The 16,652-nt window shown below is 41.1% G+C and overlaps 1 protein-coding gene across 2 annotated transcripts in view; it reads left to right on the top strand.

Annotated features, from left to right (window-relative positions):
• Nucleotides 1–16,652, top strand: part of EML6 (EMAP like 6) — a 226,629-nt gene that overhangs the window by 129,395 nt on the left and 80,582 nt on the right. For both annotated transcript variants that reach the window (XM_069494454.1, XM_069494451.1), the window contains exons 11-15: nt 2,495–2,662; nt 6,380–6,486; nt 9,704–9,822; nt 11,968–12,154; nt 14,455–14,560. In XM_069494454.1, the coding sequence (XP_069350555.1) occupies nt 2,495–2,662; nt 6,380–6,486; nt 9,704–9,822; nt 11,968–12,154; nt 14,455–14,560 (687 nt within the window). The remainder of the gene's footprint in view (nt 1–2,494; nt 2,663–6,379; nt 6,487–9,703; nt 9,823–11,967; nt 12,155–14,454; nt 14,561–16,652) is intronic.

Below are 16,652 nucleotides of genomic sequence, written 5' to 3'. Positions count from 1 at the left end.
CGGATGCAAAAAGAGGTGGGTGGGTTTAGGAAATAGTTTTAAGGTAGAACTGGATGTCTTACTGGTTGAATATGGGAATAGAGGAAAAGAAAGGAATCGTCAAGGATGACTTCTAAACTTTGGGCTTGAGAAATGGGGTGAATGGTGGTGCCATTTACAGAGCTGGGAAAACGAGAAAAGAAAAGGTTTTGTCTCTGTGAGTGCATGTTTCATGGGGGTAAGAGGGGAAGAGGAAGGCCTCCGTCTGTTCTATCTGTGACATGCAAGTGGACATGGGAGAGTTCAGAGCTGGAGATAAGCATTTGGCCATTGCGTTGACAGGATTTAGAGCCAGGGAAGAGAAGGTTGGTAGAGAAGAGATAAGGGCCAGGGCCTGAGTCCTCCTTGTGTGCAAGGAGCAAATGGAGATCTTGTGAAGTCACTCAGTGTCCTAAGGAAGCTTTGGAAGAGACAGATGTGGCCTTCATTTATTCAGTAATATTTAAGTGTTCTAGAGGATGGAGAAACGTCAGTGAATAAAACAAGCACAAATGCTTGCCTTCATGGAGCTGTTGTTCTACTGAGGGGACACAGTTAATACAGGAGAGAATACAACCATATCTGGCGGTGAGACGTGCTGTGAAGAAAAATCGAGCATTGGGAGCAGAGAGTGCTGGGGTGGGCAGCAGGGTGTTCCTCGTATAAAGTGGTGATGGAGGGGGGTGGCTCACTGTAGAAACCTGAAGGAGATGCAGGATCCAGCCATTCAGACATCCAGGGAAGGAGCACTCCAGATGGAAGGAACGCATATGCAAAGGCCTAGAGGCAGAGAATGTCGCGTGTGCTTGAGGAATGGCAGGGAGGCCAGTGTGCCTGGAGCAGAATAAGTGAGAGGGGAGAGTGCGCAGAAAAAGGCCAGAGACATAAGCCCTGAATGTTAATGACACTAATGCTTTGGCAGGTTCTAGTTCCAGTCCACAAAAGGGTGTGTTAGTTATCTATTTAATTGCAGCATAACAAATTACCCCCAAACCTAGCAGTTTAAATGCACAGACATTTATTATCTCATGGTTTCTGGGAGTCAGGTGATCCCCAAGAAGTGTAGCTGGGTGGTTCAGTTCAAGGGCTCTCAGGTTGCCGTCACCTGAAGGTGCGGCTGACAACAGAGGATTCACTTCCAAGATGGCTCACTCATGTGGCTCTTGGCAGGAGACCTCAGTTCCTGGCCACTTGAGCCTCTCTGTAGACTGCTTGAGTGTCCTTATGACACGGCATATAGAGATCCAAGAAAGAGAGCAAGGAAGAATCCACAGTGCCTTTTAAAACTTCCTCTTAGATGTCACCTTCATTTTTGCCACACTCCGTTCATTTTGTGTCAAAGAACTTGTGGACATATTTTTAAACAACTACAAAAAGAGAGGTTAATCAGTCTGTGGGGAGGGTCTAAAGGTCAGGGCAGTGGAGGACAGCCCAACACTCTAAGATCTGTAGAGATGCGGGAAGAATATACCCTGCTCCCCAGATACTGAGTTATCATCAGCATTTTCAACTCACTTAGCTGGAGTCAGTTCGACTTTATTATGAAAACTGACCTAGGTGACTCTTTGAAATAGGCACGGCTGCTTTGGAGACCCAGCGCTTCCTTTCCCTTTAGCAGGAGTATTCCCTAATCTTTTTGGAGGCCCTGGTATAATAGGGCTTCCCTGGTCACAGCATGCTCTCAAGAAAGGGACATGTAGCTGTAGTTTTCACCTTCATATAAATCATTACGTCTCTACTGGGTATTTGAATTTTAAACATGTAATAGTTGAACAGATAGATGCCCCCCCCCCCCCACCGCCACCATTAAAGGGATTTCATCTAGAGAAACTGTAAAAGTGTTTTTGAAGGGAGAGATGAGGTGCTTATTGACCTCCTGGAATCTCCCATAGACTTCAGGGTTCTAGGCCTCCATCTAGACGGCCCTGCTGTGTGCTGAGCGTACACTGGACACTTTGCTACAGTAGCGCAACCACAAATGCATCAAATAGCTTTCACTACCTGGGGATGGTGTTTACCAAGTAAAGCAACCAATTTAAGGGAAAAAAAATTGTCTCTCAACTCTGTCTACATGACCCCAAACAGTAATTTGACTTGTATTTCCACAGAATTATTTTCTGTTTCCATATTGCCAAGGACTGCCTGTTTTATCTTGCATTTAAATGAGAATGTGTAAGATGTTTGTTCTTTATCATTTATTTTCAGAATCAGTGAAGCAGTGGGCATTATTTGGAACAGGTTCAGATGTGTCGTTAGCTACAGGGCTTAAATTTTAAGATCTACTTTTAGCTTAATGCATCCTGGAATAATTGAGATATCTTTTGGAGCATTTGCTTATTTGCTGTGATACGTAAGACTGAAAACTATTTTCTAATACATTTAAAGATTTTACTCCTCAATGTCAATAGGAATATGATTTTTTAACCAATGAATTGTTTGTCATAACTAATCTTCTGCTTAAAAAATATCTTTTCAGGAGCCAAATTTAGAAAATATGTGGGTCATTCTGCACATGTCACAAACGTCCGCTGGTCCCATGACTTCCAGTGGGTGTTGAGCATAGGTGGGGCCGACCACTCGGTTTTCCAGTGGAGGTTTGTTCCAGAAGGGGTCAGCAATGGCATGCTGGAAACTGCACCGCAGGGTAAAACCAGTAATAATTTTTCAGTGCTTGTTTTTCCATAAACAATTCGAAGAATGTTCTAATATCTATTCTTTAAGTAAAGAGTTTAAGCAATTTTGAAAAATTTATTTCTATGATAAAGATTTTTCTTAAAAAACTTTTGAGATTAATATGGGTCAGTTGGATAATTTCTTTCAAAAGATTCTGTTGATACCAAATGCAAGTTGAGCAAGATGTCAGCAACATTAAGGAATAGGAAGCTCCTGACTCTCCCTCCACCCACGAGGCACCAGATAAACATCTATTCATGGATCAGTTCCCTCTAAGAGAAAGGCGGAGGCCAGTGAGAGGCTCCTACCCACCAGGCCACTGAGAAAACACCCACATCAAACGGGTAGGAAGAGCTGAGGCACACTCAGCCTCGGACCCTGCCCTGAGCACTGCACTATCCAATCGGGAAAGGAAACTCCAACACCCACCTTCTCCCTGTGGAGAGGAGGGTCTGGATCTCACGTGTAGCACCCTAACTCTAAAGTTGGCTGTGGATGATTGGCTCTTAATTCACCCACTCTAGGAGTGGAGAGTGTTACACAGATGCAGCAGTTTGATACAGGCACGCACATCCTGCCAGGGGCTTCAACACGTGGAAGCAGTGCAGAGAAGAGGCTTAAAAAAATGCAGCCTCATTTCTCCACAGAAAGGGTTTACGACACATTTCCAGTGGCTACTTGGTGGTCTGACTTCTAATGAACTTGCTTTGGGAGTTAAAGAGACAAACATTAGCCTGGCCTGCTCCCACACCCGCCCCAGTGATGACTCCAGGTCTACTGATCCCCCTGGAAGGAGTTTGGTTTGTTTTTTTCAAGACAGGGTGTCCCCCTGTGGCCCCGACGGGAGTGCAGTGGCGTCATCATAGCTCACTGCAACCTCAAACTGCTGAGCTCAAGCGATCCTCCTGCCTAAGCCTCTGGGTAGCTGAGACTACAGGCACATACCACGACGCCTGGCTAATTTTTCTATTTTTGTAGAGACAGGGTCTCACAGTTGCTCAGGCTGGTCTCAAGTGCCTGGCTTCAAGTAATCCTCCTGCCTTGGCTTCCTCCCAGAGTGCTAGGATTACAGGCACAAGCCTGGGAAGGAGTTTGGCCACATATCAAGTGCCCCAACTTTTACAGCTTCCATTCAAGGTACTACATCCTAATGCTCTTACCTCTGGGAACAGAGAGGACAAAGTATATATCAGTCTATTTAGACTACAGAAAACAGTGGCAGTTTTATATGGGCATGGTAAGTGCTTTCAGGGGCTTCATCCCCCAGAAGCAATGAAAAGGGTCTTTAAGAATGCAGCTCCCCCAAAAAACTGCAGCTCGCTGTTTTTCTCCAGAAATGGTTTATATTACACATCAAGTACACCAACTTTTACAGCTACCTTACAAAGGACTCCATCCTAAACCTCTAAGCTCTGGGAGCAGAAGGGACCTAGGTATTTTCAAGTCTTCCTAGATCACAGAACAAAGACGTTTTAAATGGGCCTGCAAACACTACCAGGGACTACAGTCCCTTGGAGCAGTGCAGAAAAAGGGTGGGAATATGCAGCTCTCATTTTCTCTCTGGAAGGGGCTTATAGCATGTATTTCTAGTGGCTACTCGATGGCCCGGCTTCTAAATAACTGATGAACTTGCATGGGGGAGCGAATGGGGGGAAAAAAAGCCTTCCAGAAGTCAGAGCCAGAGCTCAGAACTTTGTGAGCCTTCCCTCTGGCTCACTCCAATGATAAATCTAAGCCTACCCATTCTTCCTGGAAGGAGTTTGTGTATATACCAAATGCCACACCTTCTACAGCTCCCACCCAGGGGATTGTTAGTGAACTGGCTCTTGGGGCGTTGGCATTCCCAAGTGGCCATAGACCAGAGAAAACAAAAAGATGAATGTACTATGGGCCTGCTCACAGGAGCTATCTCCCCAAGATCAGAGGATGCAGCTTGAACATGAGTACAGGCATTTGTCACAGGTCCTATATCTGGCTTAGTGTAGAGAGAGTGGGAGATAAACACCCACAGGAAGATAGAAGGAATTGAAACACACAGCCAACACCCCAGCCCTTCCAGCTACATCTAGAGAGTCTGGCTTCTACCTTTCCAGTCTTGTGGTACTGACAGGACATGGCACATCCTAAGCTCCAGGGGGCTGCCAAAAACAGACAGCAAACTCCACAAACACAATGATTTGAGAGATATGTTAAAGTCTTTGGCCAGGCAGATGGGTGAGATCCTTCTCCTACATGAGGCTAGTCTGACAAGACTGGGAGAGGTAGTTATTTTATGTAGTGCACAGGGACTCATAGTCAAGGAAAATGAAAAAACTGAGGAATATATTTCAAACAAAAGAACAAGACAAACCTCCAGAAACCAACCCAAGTGAAGTAGAGATGCATGATTTACCAAACAGGAAATTCAAAATAATGGTCCTAAAGATGGCTCACTGAGGTCAAGAGAGCAATGCAAAAGCAAACTAAGAACTTCAACAAAGAGGATAGAAAGTATAAAAAAGTACCAAAGGGAAATCATAGATCTGAAGAACATTGAACGGAAAAATTCAATAGAGAGGTTCAAGAGCAGACTAGGTCAAGCAGAAGAAAGGAGCAGTGAATCCAAAGGCAGATTACTGGAAATCATCTAATCTGAGGAACAAAAAGAACAACAAGAAAAAAAAAAGGACAGTTTAAGAGACTTATGGGACACCATCAAGACAAATAACATATGCATTATTGGCATGCCAAGAGGAGAAGAGAGAGAAAAGGACAGAAAACATATTCAAAGATATAATAGCAGAAAACTTCCCAAGCCTGGAAAAGAAAAAGCCAAATCTAGTTTACCAAATAATATGAATCCAGAGAGACCTACACAAAGACACATCAAAATCAAATTATCAGAAGTTAAAAGCAGAGAGTATTGAAAGCGGCAAGGGAAAAGAGAAACATTGCATATAAGGAAACGTCCTTAAGACTATCAGCAGATTTCCCAAATGCACATTGAAGGTCTGAGGTTTACATGAAGAATTAACCTTTGACGATATCATGAAAGTATACATTTCAGCCTCCTATGACAGGCAGTAGGTCTGCTCAGTCAGCCTGCGGGATGACAAGGTAACCTTTGGAACAGAGCTGCTTCCAGAAGGGGTTCATGATATAGCAGGGTCCGCAATTGGGGCCTGTGTGTTCCAGTTCAATGAACATGTAGTCTTTTTTTATTTATATCCTGCAGCATCAGCAGGAATGAATAGATAATAAAATGAAAACCTATTTGACTAAATGTTTTTACTGGGAAGGGTTCTGCAGCAATTACTAGCACTTAGTAGGTACGTTGAAAAGCTAAAAATGATCCTTACTGAAGTAAGTGGTTGGGGTTTTTTCTGCCCCAGCTTTTCCTTTGGTAAAACCTGCTCTTTTTGTATTTTTCAAGCAAAGCTTAAAACCCAGGAATCTATTATCTAAATGAGTTTAGTTGGCCTATGATGGCGTTGGGGAGAAGTTGTCATAGTCTGTTAATACTTCTGAAAGGGTTAAGGGGTGGGCTAAACTTACAGATGAGGGAAAAAAAAAGATGGTTAAAAAAATCTATATTACATGAAAATTGTGATGTAGTTATTTATTTACTTTGCTAGAAGAAAATATTTTAAATTTTTTACCTATCTAGAGTCTCAGAATTTTTGGTTTCTCATGGGTTGTATTTCTGCAGAAGGTGGCACTGATTCCCACAGTGAAGAATCTGATTCAGATTTATCCGACGTGCCCGAATTGGACTCTGATATTGAGCAGGAAACTCAGATCAATTATGATCGCCAGGTCAGTAAGAGGGGAGCAACAAAAAATCATAACCCAGAAACTGGAACTCATTGAATTTGGGCATTGCACTAAATATGGCTGTTGCTTAGGCAAAAGAGAATTAAGGCAAAAATAAGGAAATGTGCCTACTTCTTGCCTTTAAATACAGGTTAAAACTAACCAATCACATCATTAAAAATTGTTTAAGTGTAGGGTAGTGGCAGAGTTTCAAAACTGAATGCCTGACGTTTGGGCTTTTTGACTCCCTAGCACCTAAAACTGCTAAATATTTGTTTTTGGAAGAAAAATGTGCAAGTAAGTTGCAAGGTTTTTTGTTGTTTTTTTTTTCCCTGTGTGTGTGTGTGTGTGTGTGTGTGTGTGTGTTCTCCCATTTTCTTAGCATATCATGAAACCATGTGTTTTCTTTACCGGATGGATACCCTCAGGGCATGGTAGTTTGCATGTTAGCTATTATCCTGGTTTCTCTATTAACGTACTATGACCAATTAATTCATTTAATTAATTATCCATTTTAAGTAAAAGCCCAAATGTGCATTACCTCTCCAGTCAGAAATCACCTCTAGTACAAAAGTTGGTCAGTTACATCCAGATTTTTCTGGAAGTTGATTCATTTTAGCACTACACAGTGAGTGTTAAAGCAATCGGTCCTTTGGAGGAATCTGGACACACACTGCATTGTTATGTGATATGTTATGTGATAACCTGAGGGGTTCTTCTTTCTTGCTCATCATTTAACAAAGGTACGTAAAGCAGATTCTGTACATGAACATGGAATGAATAAGACTTCATATTTCAGATAATCAACTGTCACTGTTGCCCGTGGAGACTTACATACAGGCCTATGGCAGCTACCGTGTATCAAATGTCTCTATGGGCTAGAATAGGTTCTGGGCTTTACACCCATCAAATCCAACTGCACAATAACCCTGAAAGGTCAAGCAACTCGCCCGCATCCACTTCACCTGTACTACTAGGATAAGAATGCCAATTTGGGCTTCTTTCCAAAGTGTGTATTCTATGCACTACTTGGTTTGCCTCTATATAAGCATTGAATTTATTGCTTTTCAGATGATTATGTTTTTTTCAGCCCATAATCATCATTCATGGATTCAGTGTTTGAAAGATTAGTACAAAGGCAGTCAAACTGATGATTTGGGTCAACTTCATGACAGTCAGCTTGACTGTACGTTGATAAATTGTATTATGCAGTACAAGTATGAAAGAAAAGAATTGGAAAGAATTACTGATGTGGAAATATGCAAATGCTAAACAATATTGTCTGATAACGGGGAAATAAAATTTAAGCAAAATGAACATAAAATTTAGGAGAAAAATGTCCATTAGTTGGGAAATTTTTAATAAAATGATGCTAGTAAAAGAATGAAAAGGTATAACTACTGAAATTCATGCCTAGAACTCATATAGGTTGAGTATCTGTAATCTGAAAATCTGAAATGCTCCAAGATTCGAAACTTATTCAGCACAGACATGACTCTCACAGGAAAATCAGAGCATTTCAGATTTTGGATTTTCAGATTTAGGGTGCTCAACTGGTAAATATAATGCAATTATTCTAAAATCTGAAAAAATCAAAAATTCGAAACACTTCTGATGCCATCCCAAGCATTTTAGATAAGGGATACTCAGCTTGTATATTTTCCATTACATCTGACTTTCCAATACTCTTATCTATATTATTTTTGGTTTATGCTCACAATATTCTTGAGCTATTCCTAAAGAGGAATAACTTTTTACTCCATTTACAGTTTTTAATCCATTTTATGGATAAGTATCTGAGGTCCATCGAGGTAATAAGACTTGTTCAAATAAGCAGTAGAAATACTAAGACTAGACTCAGTGCTCTAAAGCTGCGGTCTCCAACCCCTGGGCAGCAGACCAGACTGGTACTGGTCTGTGACCCATTAGGGACTGGGCCACAGGGCTCTGCTGCTCCCACCAGCAACCCTACCCCCAGCCATGGAAAAGTTGTCTTCCATGAAACCAGTCCCTGGTGCAAAAAAGGTTGGAGACTGCTGCTAAAGTAAATAATTGATAAACTGATAAAAGCATCATGAATTCTGATGAATAATTGTCTTAAATCTTAAAAGCTTAGTTATTGTATCTGTAGTAATAATGAAATATCTTCTGACTTTTTTAAAAAATGATTTTTGATGAAATCCTAAACAGGGATTTAATAATATGTCATGATGTTTTTAGCAGTGTAGCTTAATCAGAAACTTTCCTTCATGAAGATGAAAAATTATTATTAATAGATTGTATTTCATTTTCCATGTGTTGAATTGACATTTTTTGATAAAGCATAAACAACATGGTAAACAACAGATTGATTTTTATGTACACTTAAATTGTATAGTCAGCAGCACATTTTAGGTCCTAGGTTAGATCAAGAGTGAGCTTTGTTCTATATTTCAGGGTCTGATCTGTTAAGATGCACGAGACCATGAAAGGAAGATAATTCCAAGGAGTGATTTGTAGGAAAAAAAATCACCATTATTCATGAGGCCCACATTTGCAAATGCTGGAATCAAGTGATTTCGTGCCTTAAATGAAACAAACACCTATAGTAATAATTTAAATAGTTTATTTACTAACAATATCATATTTTCTGGATATAAATTACCTAAGAAAACAAGTCAAGAAAAAAATTATTTAAAATCCCAATCATTGGCCGGGCGCGGTGGCTCACGCCTGTAATCCTAGCACTCTGGGAGGCCGAGGTGGGCGGATCGTTTGAGCTCAGGAGTTCGAGACCAGCCTGAGCAAGAGCGAGACCCCATCTCTACTAAAACTAGAAAGAAATTATATGGACAGCTAAAAATATATATATAGAAAAAATTAGCCGGGCATGGTGGTGCATGTCTGTAGTCCCAGCTACTCGGGAGGCTGAGACAGGAGGATCCCCTGAGCTGAGGAGTTTGAGGTTGCTGTGAGCTAGGCAGACGCCACGGCACTCACTCTAGCCTGGGCAACAAAGTGTTGCCTGTCTCAAAAAAATAAATAAATAAATAAAATCCCAATCATTGAAAAAATATTTCATGTCTTGTTTATTAGGAGAAAGTAATATTTAATCCCATGCCTTTTTTCAAAAATAAAAAATAGTTGAAGCAATTAAAGGTTACACAGGAATGCCAAGATGCTGCTGTTTTTGAAACCCAAAGAAAGGAGTCTTATCTAAATGTTCCTGTTGTACTTGAAGGTTTACAAAGAAGATCTACCTCAGCTAAAGCAACAAAGTAAAGAGAAAAACCACGCAGTGCCCTTCCTCAAACGAGAAAAGGCTCCCGAGGACAGCTTAAAACTCCAGTTCATACACGGGTAGGTGGCCTGTCTTGGGAACCTCGTGCATTTTCCTGTGTCTCTGCCTGGCTGTCCCCAGGCTTCTCACCATGCTGAAGAGGTCCCCTCCTTTTGATGTTGCCCTACTTCAGGCTGGCTCTACTTTCCAGTTTGCACTTGTACCTGTGGTTGTTTTATCCATGATTCTTTGTCCAGTTTTCCTGGTGGATGTTGTGTGGCCCTCACAATGTGATTATCTCTAGATTTTTCAGACATCATGTAATTCCGCACTATAGATGATGCTGCTGCTCTTGATAATCTCTTCTTTCTCATCACCATCTCTTCTTCCTCTAGTCCTCCGATTCCCTGCTATATTTTACTGGTTCCATCCTAGGACAATATTTTTGTCAAATACTTTCCTCAAATATGCCCAAAATAATTTTGGATTTTGTAAAATTATATACACCCTTGCACATTTTAAGTTAACTTCTAAAAGTTTTTGACATAAGTTTAAATAGTTGAGAAGAATATATTTGGTACATTATAAATACATCAGTCATTCACATGGATCTAAAGGAACCTAAGTGCCATAAATATTTGATTCCCACTATTATTAATTTTAAAAATACATGACCGAGTCCTCTGTAACAGGATATTTTACATCATTCATATTTCTCCTTAAACTCATATTCCCATTCTAATTCTTCCATAAAATTTTACCCTAACATGTTTTTTTTGCTTGAGACTCCTTTTTGACCGTATCATACCCTCTAAGAAAAAAAATTGTATTTCCTGTGACCATAAGATTCTGACTCTGTCCAACACAGTATCCACTAGCCACGAGTGGCTACTGAGTGCTTAAAATGTGGTTAGTCTGAAATGAGGTGTGCTGCATGTGTAAAATGCACACCAGTTTTAAAGACAGCATGAAAAAAAATGTTAAATATCTCATTAAAATGTTTTTATACTGATTACATGCTGACATAATATTTTAGATGTATGAGTAAAAAATTTTTGAAATTTTATTTTTTTTTTCTAATGTGACAACTAGAAAATTTTAAATTACTTAGGTGGCTTACGTTATATTTCTGTTAGACAACGCTGCTGTGTTAACAATTTTTTTAGATTGCAGTATTGTTATAATAGTAAAAAATTGACTGAATCAGTATACATATATTACAAATTTTGATATACAGTGGTTAAACACAGAAAACTTTTATTGGAAATGATTTTGTTTTATTTTATTTTTGGAAATGATTTTAATAAAATGAATTTTTTTCAGTTCAGAAATCTATGCACATACTTACTGCTAGAATGTGGCAGAGTTTAGTTTTGAGTCTATTCCCATTTTTCCATTTTTTTTAAAATAAGTGTAAGCACTGAGAAAGTTTATTCTCATAAATAAGCGTGAATGGAAGCAATTTTATCATAGCAATGTCACTTGGTTTTTAAAAATCCTCCTGTATTATAGGCCAAAAAAATCACATTTTGATAATTATAGCACACAAAAAAATTTAGTGATGTATTAGGTGACAATTAAGTCTCTGTTCAATTTTGTTGAAAACAAAGAACTGGAAATCACTTGACTTGCAGGAAAATTCCTTGGCCAGTCATTAGAGTTGTTGACTGTCAGTATGCTCAGTTGTATTTTGAATTGTCCCTTTGTTTTGTTCCTGGAAGGTTCTATGCCCCAGGGTAATACACCATAGTAAGATTCCAGATGGACAAGAGAAATGACTTCCTGAAGTGGGAGGAAGGTGTCTGTGAAAGGGGAGATGGGAAAGGAATCCCTGCACCTCGTCACAGATGTGTTCTCAGACTGAGCAGTTTTTTTTTTTTTTTTCAGGATGAAAATACTTTATTAGATATATGCTTTGCAAATATTTTCTCCCTGTCTATGCCTTATCTTTCTTTTTTTTTTTTTGAACACACACAGTAGCTGAGGATCTGGAAACAGATTCTGTGACCATGCTCAGTGCCCATGTGCCTCTTAGAAAGTCATGCCCATCCCCCAGAGGTCCTCATACCCCCACTTGAACATGGCTGTCCCGTGCAACTATGGAGACACCTACGGCCCCACTTGTACACGTGCACATCAGCATTTGAGCTTTGCCTCTGACCGTTCATGCTTTATTCAGGGGCAATTTATTCAACCTCTGTGCCTTTCCTGGACCTGTGCTTCAGTTACAGAGGCTACGACTGCAGAAACAACCTGTTCTACACGCAGACTGGAGAAGTGGTCTACCACATCGCTGCGGTTGCTGTCGTGTACAACCGGCAGCAGCACTCCCAGAGGCTGTACCTGGGGCATGACGACGACATCCTCAGCCTGACCATCCACCCAGTGAAGGACTTCGTGGCCACTGGGCAGGTATATGTCTCTCCTCTAAGATGGGGGCCTAGCCAAAGAGAGGATTTAATTCTGAATCCAGTGTACATGCTAGAAATTTGAAAACTACTTGCCAGAACTAAACACGAGGCAGGAAGCTGAAGATTCAGTGACACTGGATCATTCCATGATGGTGGGAAAATCGACCAGTGCATTCCAGCCCTGCTGGGAGAGGCCTCTGAGGCATTCTTTTCCTGAGTGATGAGATCTATCAATGAGACCAGCTCAAACTAAAATAGTGGAAGTTTTCTAAAGGAACAGCTTCATATATTTCTTCATCACTATGTATAGGACATCCTAGGTACTCCGTAAGTATTTATTGAATGAACTTTTTTTTCTTCTTTGAGACAAAGTCTTGCTCTGTGGCCTGGGCTACGGTGCTGTGACATCAGCCTAGCTCACAGCAATCTCAGAGTCCTGGGCTCAAGCAATCCTATTGCCTCAGCCTCCCGAGTAGCTGGGACTACAGGCGTGCACCACCATGCCCGGCTAATTTTTTCTATTTTTAGTAGAGACAGGGTCTCACTCTTGCTCAGGCTGGTTTCAAACTCCTGACCTCAAGTGATCCTCCCGCCTTGGCCTCCCAGAGTGGTAGGATTACAGGTGTGAGCCACCGTGCCCGGCCTGAATGAACCATTTTTTAAAATACTAGTATAGCATCTAGAGTATAGTTATTTTTATTAAGACTTAAAGCCATAAGAATTTTGACTGATTTATTATATTTTAGCCTTATAGAAACTTGATATTTATCTGAACTGTTGTTGAAATGCCTAAACCTTGGACTGAGTCTGTAATTGGAAAGCTACTGAAAACAGAGGCCCTCTATTCAGTCATTTTGGGGTGAAGAGAGGAGAGTAATAAAGTCCATTAAATATACAAAGAATCTGTTAAACTCAGATATATCATCTTGCTAGTAAAACAGTAATATTGTCAAAAGTATTTTTAGTTTTATATTCTTCAAATGTGTAGATTATATTTTTGTTCAGTTTTATCATGAGCTTTTAATTGCAGGTAGTACTTTAACTTATGTTCAATATCTAAGTGGCAAATTCTAAGAAAAAAACCTTGGTATAGTGTCAAAGGTTAACATGAGACAACTCAACCCTATTTCTGGGACTTGACATACAGGTCATAGAAGCATTTGAACAGGGTTCATAACCTGGAGTTCGTGAGATCCATGAATTACAATGAAAGCATGAAGGGAGTCATCCCCCAGAAGTGTTTTTTTAGGGACAAGAATCCATAGCTTTTATACTATTTGTAAAGGGGTTGCAATCCCCCTGCAAGCCATTGGTTTATATACTAATTTGCTTATCTTCCTCCTGAAAATTAGAGACCTAGTCTGTGTTAGCTGACATTAAGTTTTACAAGTCATTCATCATTGCTTTGCCTTTTCACATGACCTTTGTTTTTTTGGTCTGTCTTAAAAACAGATGATGTTTGATTCATGAGTATTTAATAACCTTTTTTTTTGAAAGTAAAAACCAGAGATTGGTGCTTTACATACACGTCTAGGAGATGCTGCACTCAATCCTGCACGTGACGGGAGGCGGGCGGTGTGCCAGCAACCACCCCACGGGTGGGCGAACTGGGCCTCCGCAGACCTGTGTAGAAGTTTCCAGGGTTCGGCTCAGTTAAGCTCATGGCCTTTCCCATTTTCCCTTTTACAGTCGTCATACCCAATACATAATAAGTGAGGAAAACCGGCTGACTATTACAATTTTCTCTGTTGTTGGGAATTGGTATGATAGAAGCTTGCTGTCCCTGCAAGGATAATCTGCTTTAGTGAGAGACGGTTACAACACAAAACTGTCTTTCCCAGGGAGATACGCAGGGTCAGGCCTTCTTGAGGTGGGTGAGATAACTGAGAATGGGTAAAAGAACTCTGTGGATGGTGTCACAACAACATGCAGGTAACTTCCTCGACTGAGAAGTGGAGTCCTGTGTGGGGCTGAGAAGCCAGGAGAGGGAAAGGTAGAATTAACTAACCAAAAAACAAAAAAGCATAGTGGACATTTGAATTTGTCTTTAAAAGTCCCTTAACTGGGAGCCATGCCACAAGTCAGACTGTGCTGGAACTCATCCTGATTGCCAAATCAAGCCTCTCAGATGCTTTGTGCCTCAGTTTACTCATCTGGAAAACAATTGAGTTGGACCAGATGATTTCCAAGGGTCTTCCCACTCTCCAAATAATGTATGTTTCTTGATTTCTGACTCTAAGGAATAAAGTCATTCTTACTATAATCTATAAGTAGTTAATAACACTCATCCTGTTATTTAAGGTTGGAAGAGATGCTGCTATTCATGTGTGGGACACACAAACTCTAAAATGTTTGTCACTGTTGAAAGGACAACATCAGAGAGGAGTGTGTGCGCTCGATTTTTCAGGTAAGCCCCAGTTTTCCACTGGAGTTGTTGACCGATGGTTCTACATTTACTTTGTGTTTTTAAAAACATCCTCCCACTTAGTTGAGTTCCTCTTGTAATGAGGCTTAAGCTCGTTGTGTGTCAGCTACGCAGCCTTAGGCTGGGAGTCATACATGTGACTACCTCACCACAAAATGTGGCCTTTAGGTTATACACCCTTTCCTGTCTTCCGTGTCTCCTCTCCCAAGTCATTACCCAGAGCTCACACTGTGTTCTGTATTTGCTTGAGCGATTTGAAATCCAGAGCAGCTGTTGCTATTGAAAGACTTAGTTGCGAATGTCTGGCAGTGACTCACAACATCAGTTTCATCTCGCCAAGTAAGTGGGAGCACATCACTTCTGATGTGAAATATAAAGAACTCGAGGGAAGACTGCAAATTCTCGGCAAAGGGCTACTTTCCAATATTGGTGTTTTGGCAATACATTTCATATTGAAAAAATAGAACCGAAGTTTTCATTTCCCTAATTCAAAATTTGAACATGGTACTATAAAAATACTTAACTGATGGGTATAATTTTCTGTAGAGTAAGTTTTCTTTAAGCTAGAATTTGAGAATGAAGGCCTTATCCCAAAAAATATCTTTACCTAGAAATTTTTAATACTCTCATTTATAGAAATTAAATCAGTAGGAAAAAAAAATCCTAACCTTGCCACAGAAAACTGATTCTATAATTTCCTTTTTCTAAATTCCATTCAAGTATTAATAAGTACAATATGTGTAATATTAGTCATTAAATTCCATGACTCCAAACACCGATCTCTTCATATGTCCCTGCCTGTCCTTGTTCAAGCCCTCACTCCCTCTCATCTGTGCCATGGTGCAAATGCTGGTCTCTGACTGCATCCCCACTTTCTCAGTTCGTCCTACCCACTTGTGGAGTATTCTGGGAGCCTAGTTACTGGTTTTTTTTTTTTTTTTTTTTTTTTGAGACAGAGTCTCACTCTGTTGCCCAGGCTAGAGTGAGTGCCGTGGCGTCAGCTTAGCTCACAGCAACCTCAGACTCCTCGGCTTAAGCGATCCTACTGCCTCAGCCTCCCGAGTAGCTGGAACTACAGGCATGCGCCACTATGCCCGGCTAATTTTTCTATATATATTTTTAGTTGTCCATATAATTTCTTTCTATTTTTTTTTTTTAGTAGAGACGGGGTCTCGCTCTTGCTCAGGCTGGTCTCGAACTCCTGACCTTGAGCGATCCACCCGCCTCGGCCTCCCAGAGTGCTAGGATTACAGGCGTGAGCCACCGCGCCCGGCCCTAGTTACTGTTGATACCACACAGAGTCCCCTTGGTTGGACATTCATGGCCTTCCATGATCTGACCTCAGGTGTTCACCCAGCCGACCCGTTAGTGCTGTGTTACGTCTCCCTACCGGAAGAGGCCGTGTGCACGCGTGTCCTCCTTTTGCCCGTGCTCTCTGTCCTAGCTGTTCCCATGTGTCCAGGTCCTTCCATCCTTTAAGGCCAAGCTGGAAGTTTTCTCCTCCATCCTTCCAGGGAGAAGTAACCTGTGCCCCCTTAGCATGCCTTAGCCCACTGTTGTGTTGCTCTCGTGGCACCTGTCAGAGTCTATGTGGCCCTGTGGTTATTTGTGGCAGCATCTCCCATGCGCTTCACATACAGGAAACTGCTTGGCGGCAGAGCGGATCTCTCTGTTCCTCGCCGCCCCCATCACAGCACAGTGAACATAGAAGCTACTCAACAAATGTCGTGACTGAATGAACGAACAAATGGGGTTTTGCTTAATGCACTTTGTCTTGCCTTTCCCTATGACTACCAGAATTTTACATTGTAAAGCACGTTTGGGTGAAGATTACCTTTATTGCCTGACCAGTGCAACGTGGGGAAGTTTTTTATTTCTGTAACATGTGCATTCTCACATACTATACAAATATGAGTTGTTGTGCCGGTAGTAGAAGTTATTCCAAGCCTTCTGTGGTTATTAAAGTAGGGAAAATCAAGGCTCAACAGTTCATATTCTATACCGGGGGCATGTGAGGTAGGAGAAGGCGTGAGTGTTGAGGGAGAGGCCTGCTCGGCACACTACCTGCCAGCTC

Source organism: Eulemur rufifrons, chromosome 19 (genome assembly GCF_041146395.1).
Source record: "Eulemur rufifrons isolate Redbay chromosome 19, OSU_ERuf_1, whole genome shotgun sequence".
Classification (NCBI taxonomy): Eukaryota; Metazoa; Chordata; class Mammalia; order Primates; family Lemuridae; genus Eulemur; species Eulemur rufifrons.
This window is presented reverse-complemented; position numbering and strand designations above follow the sequence as displayed.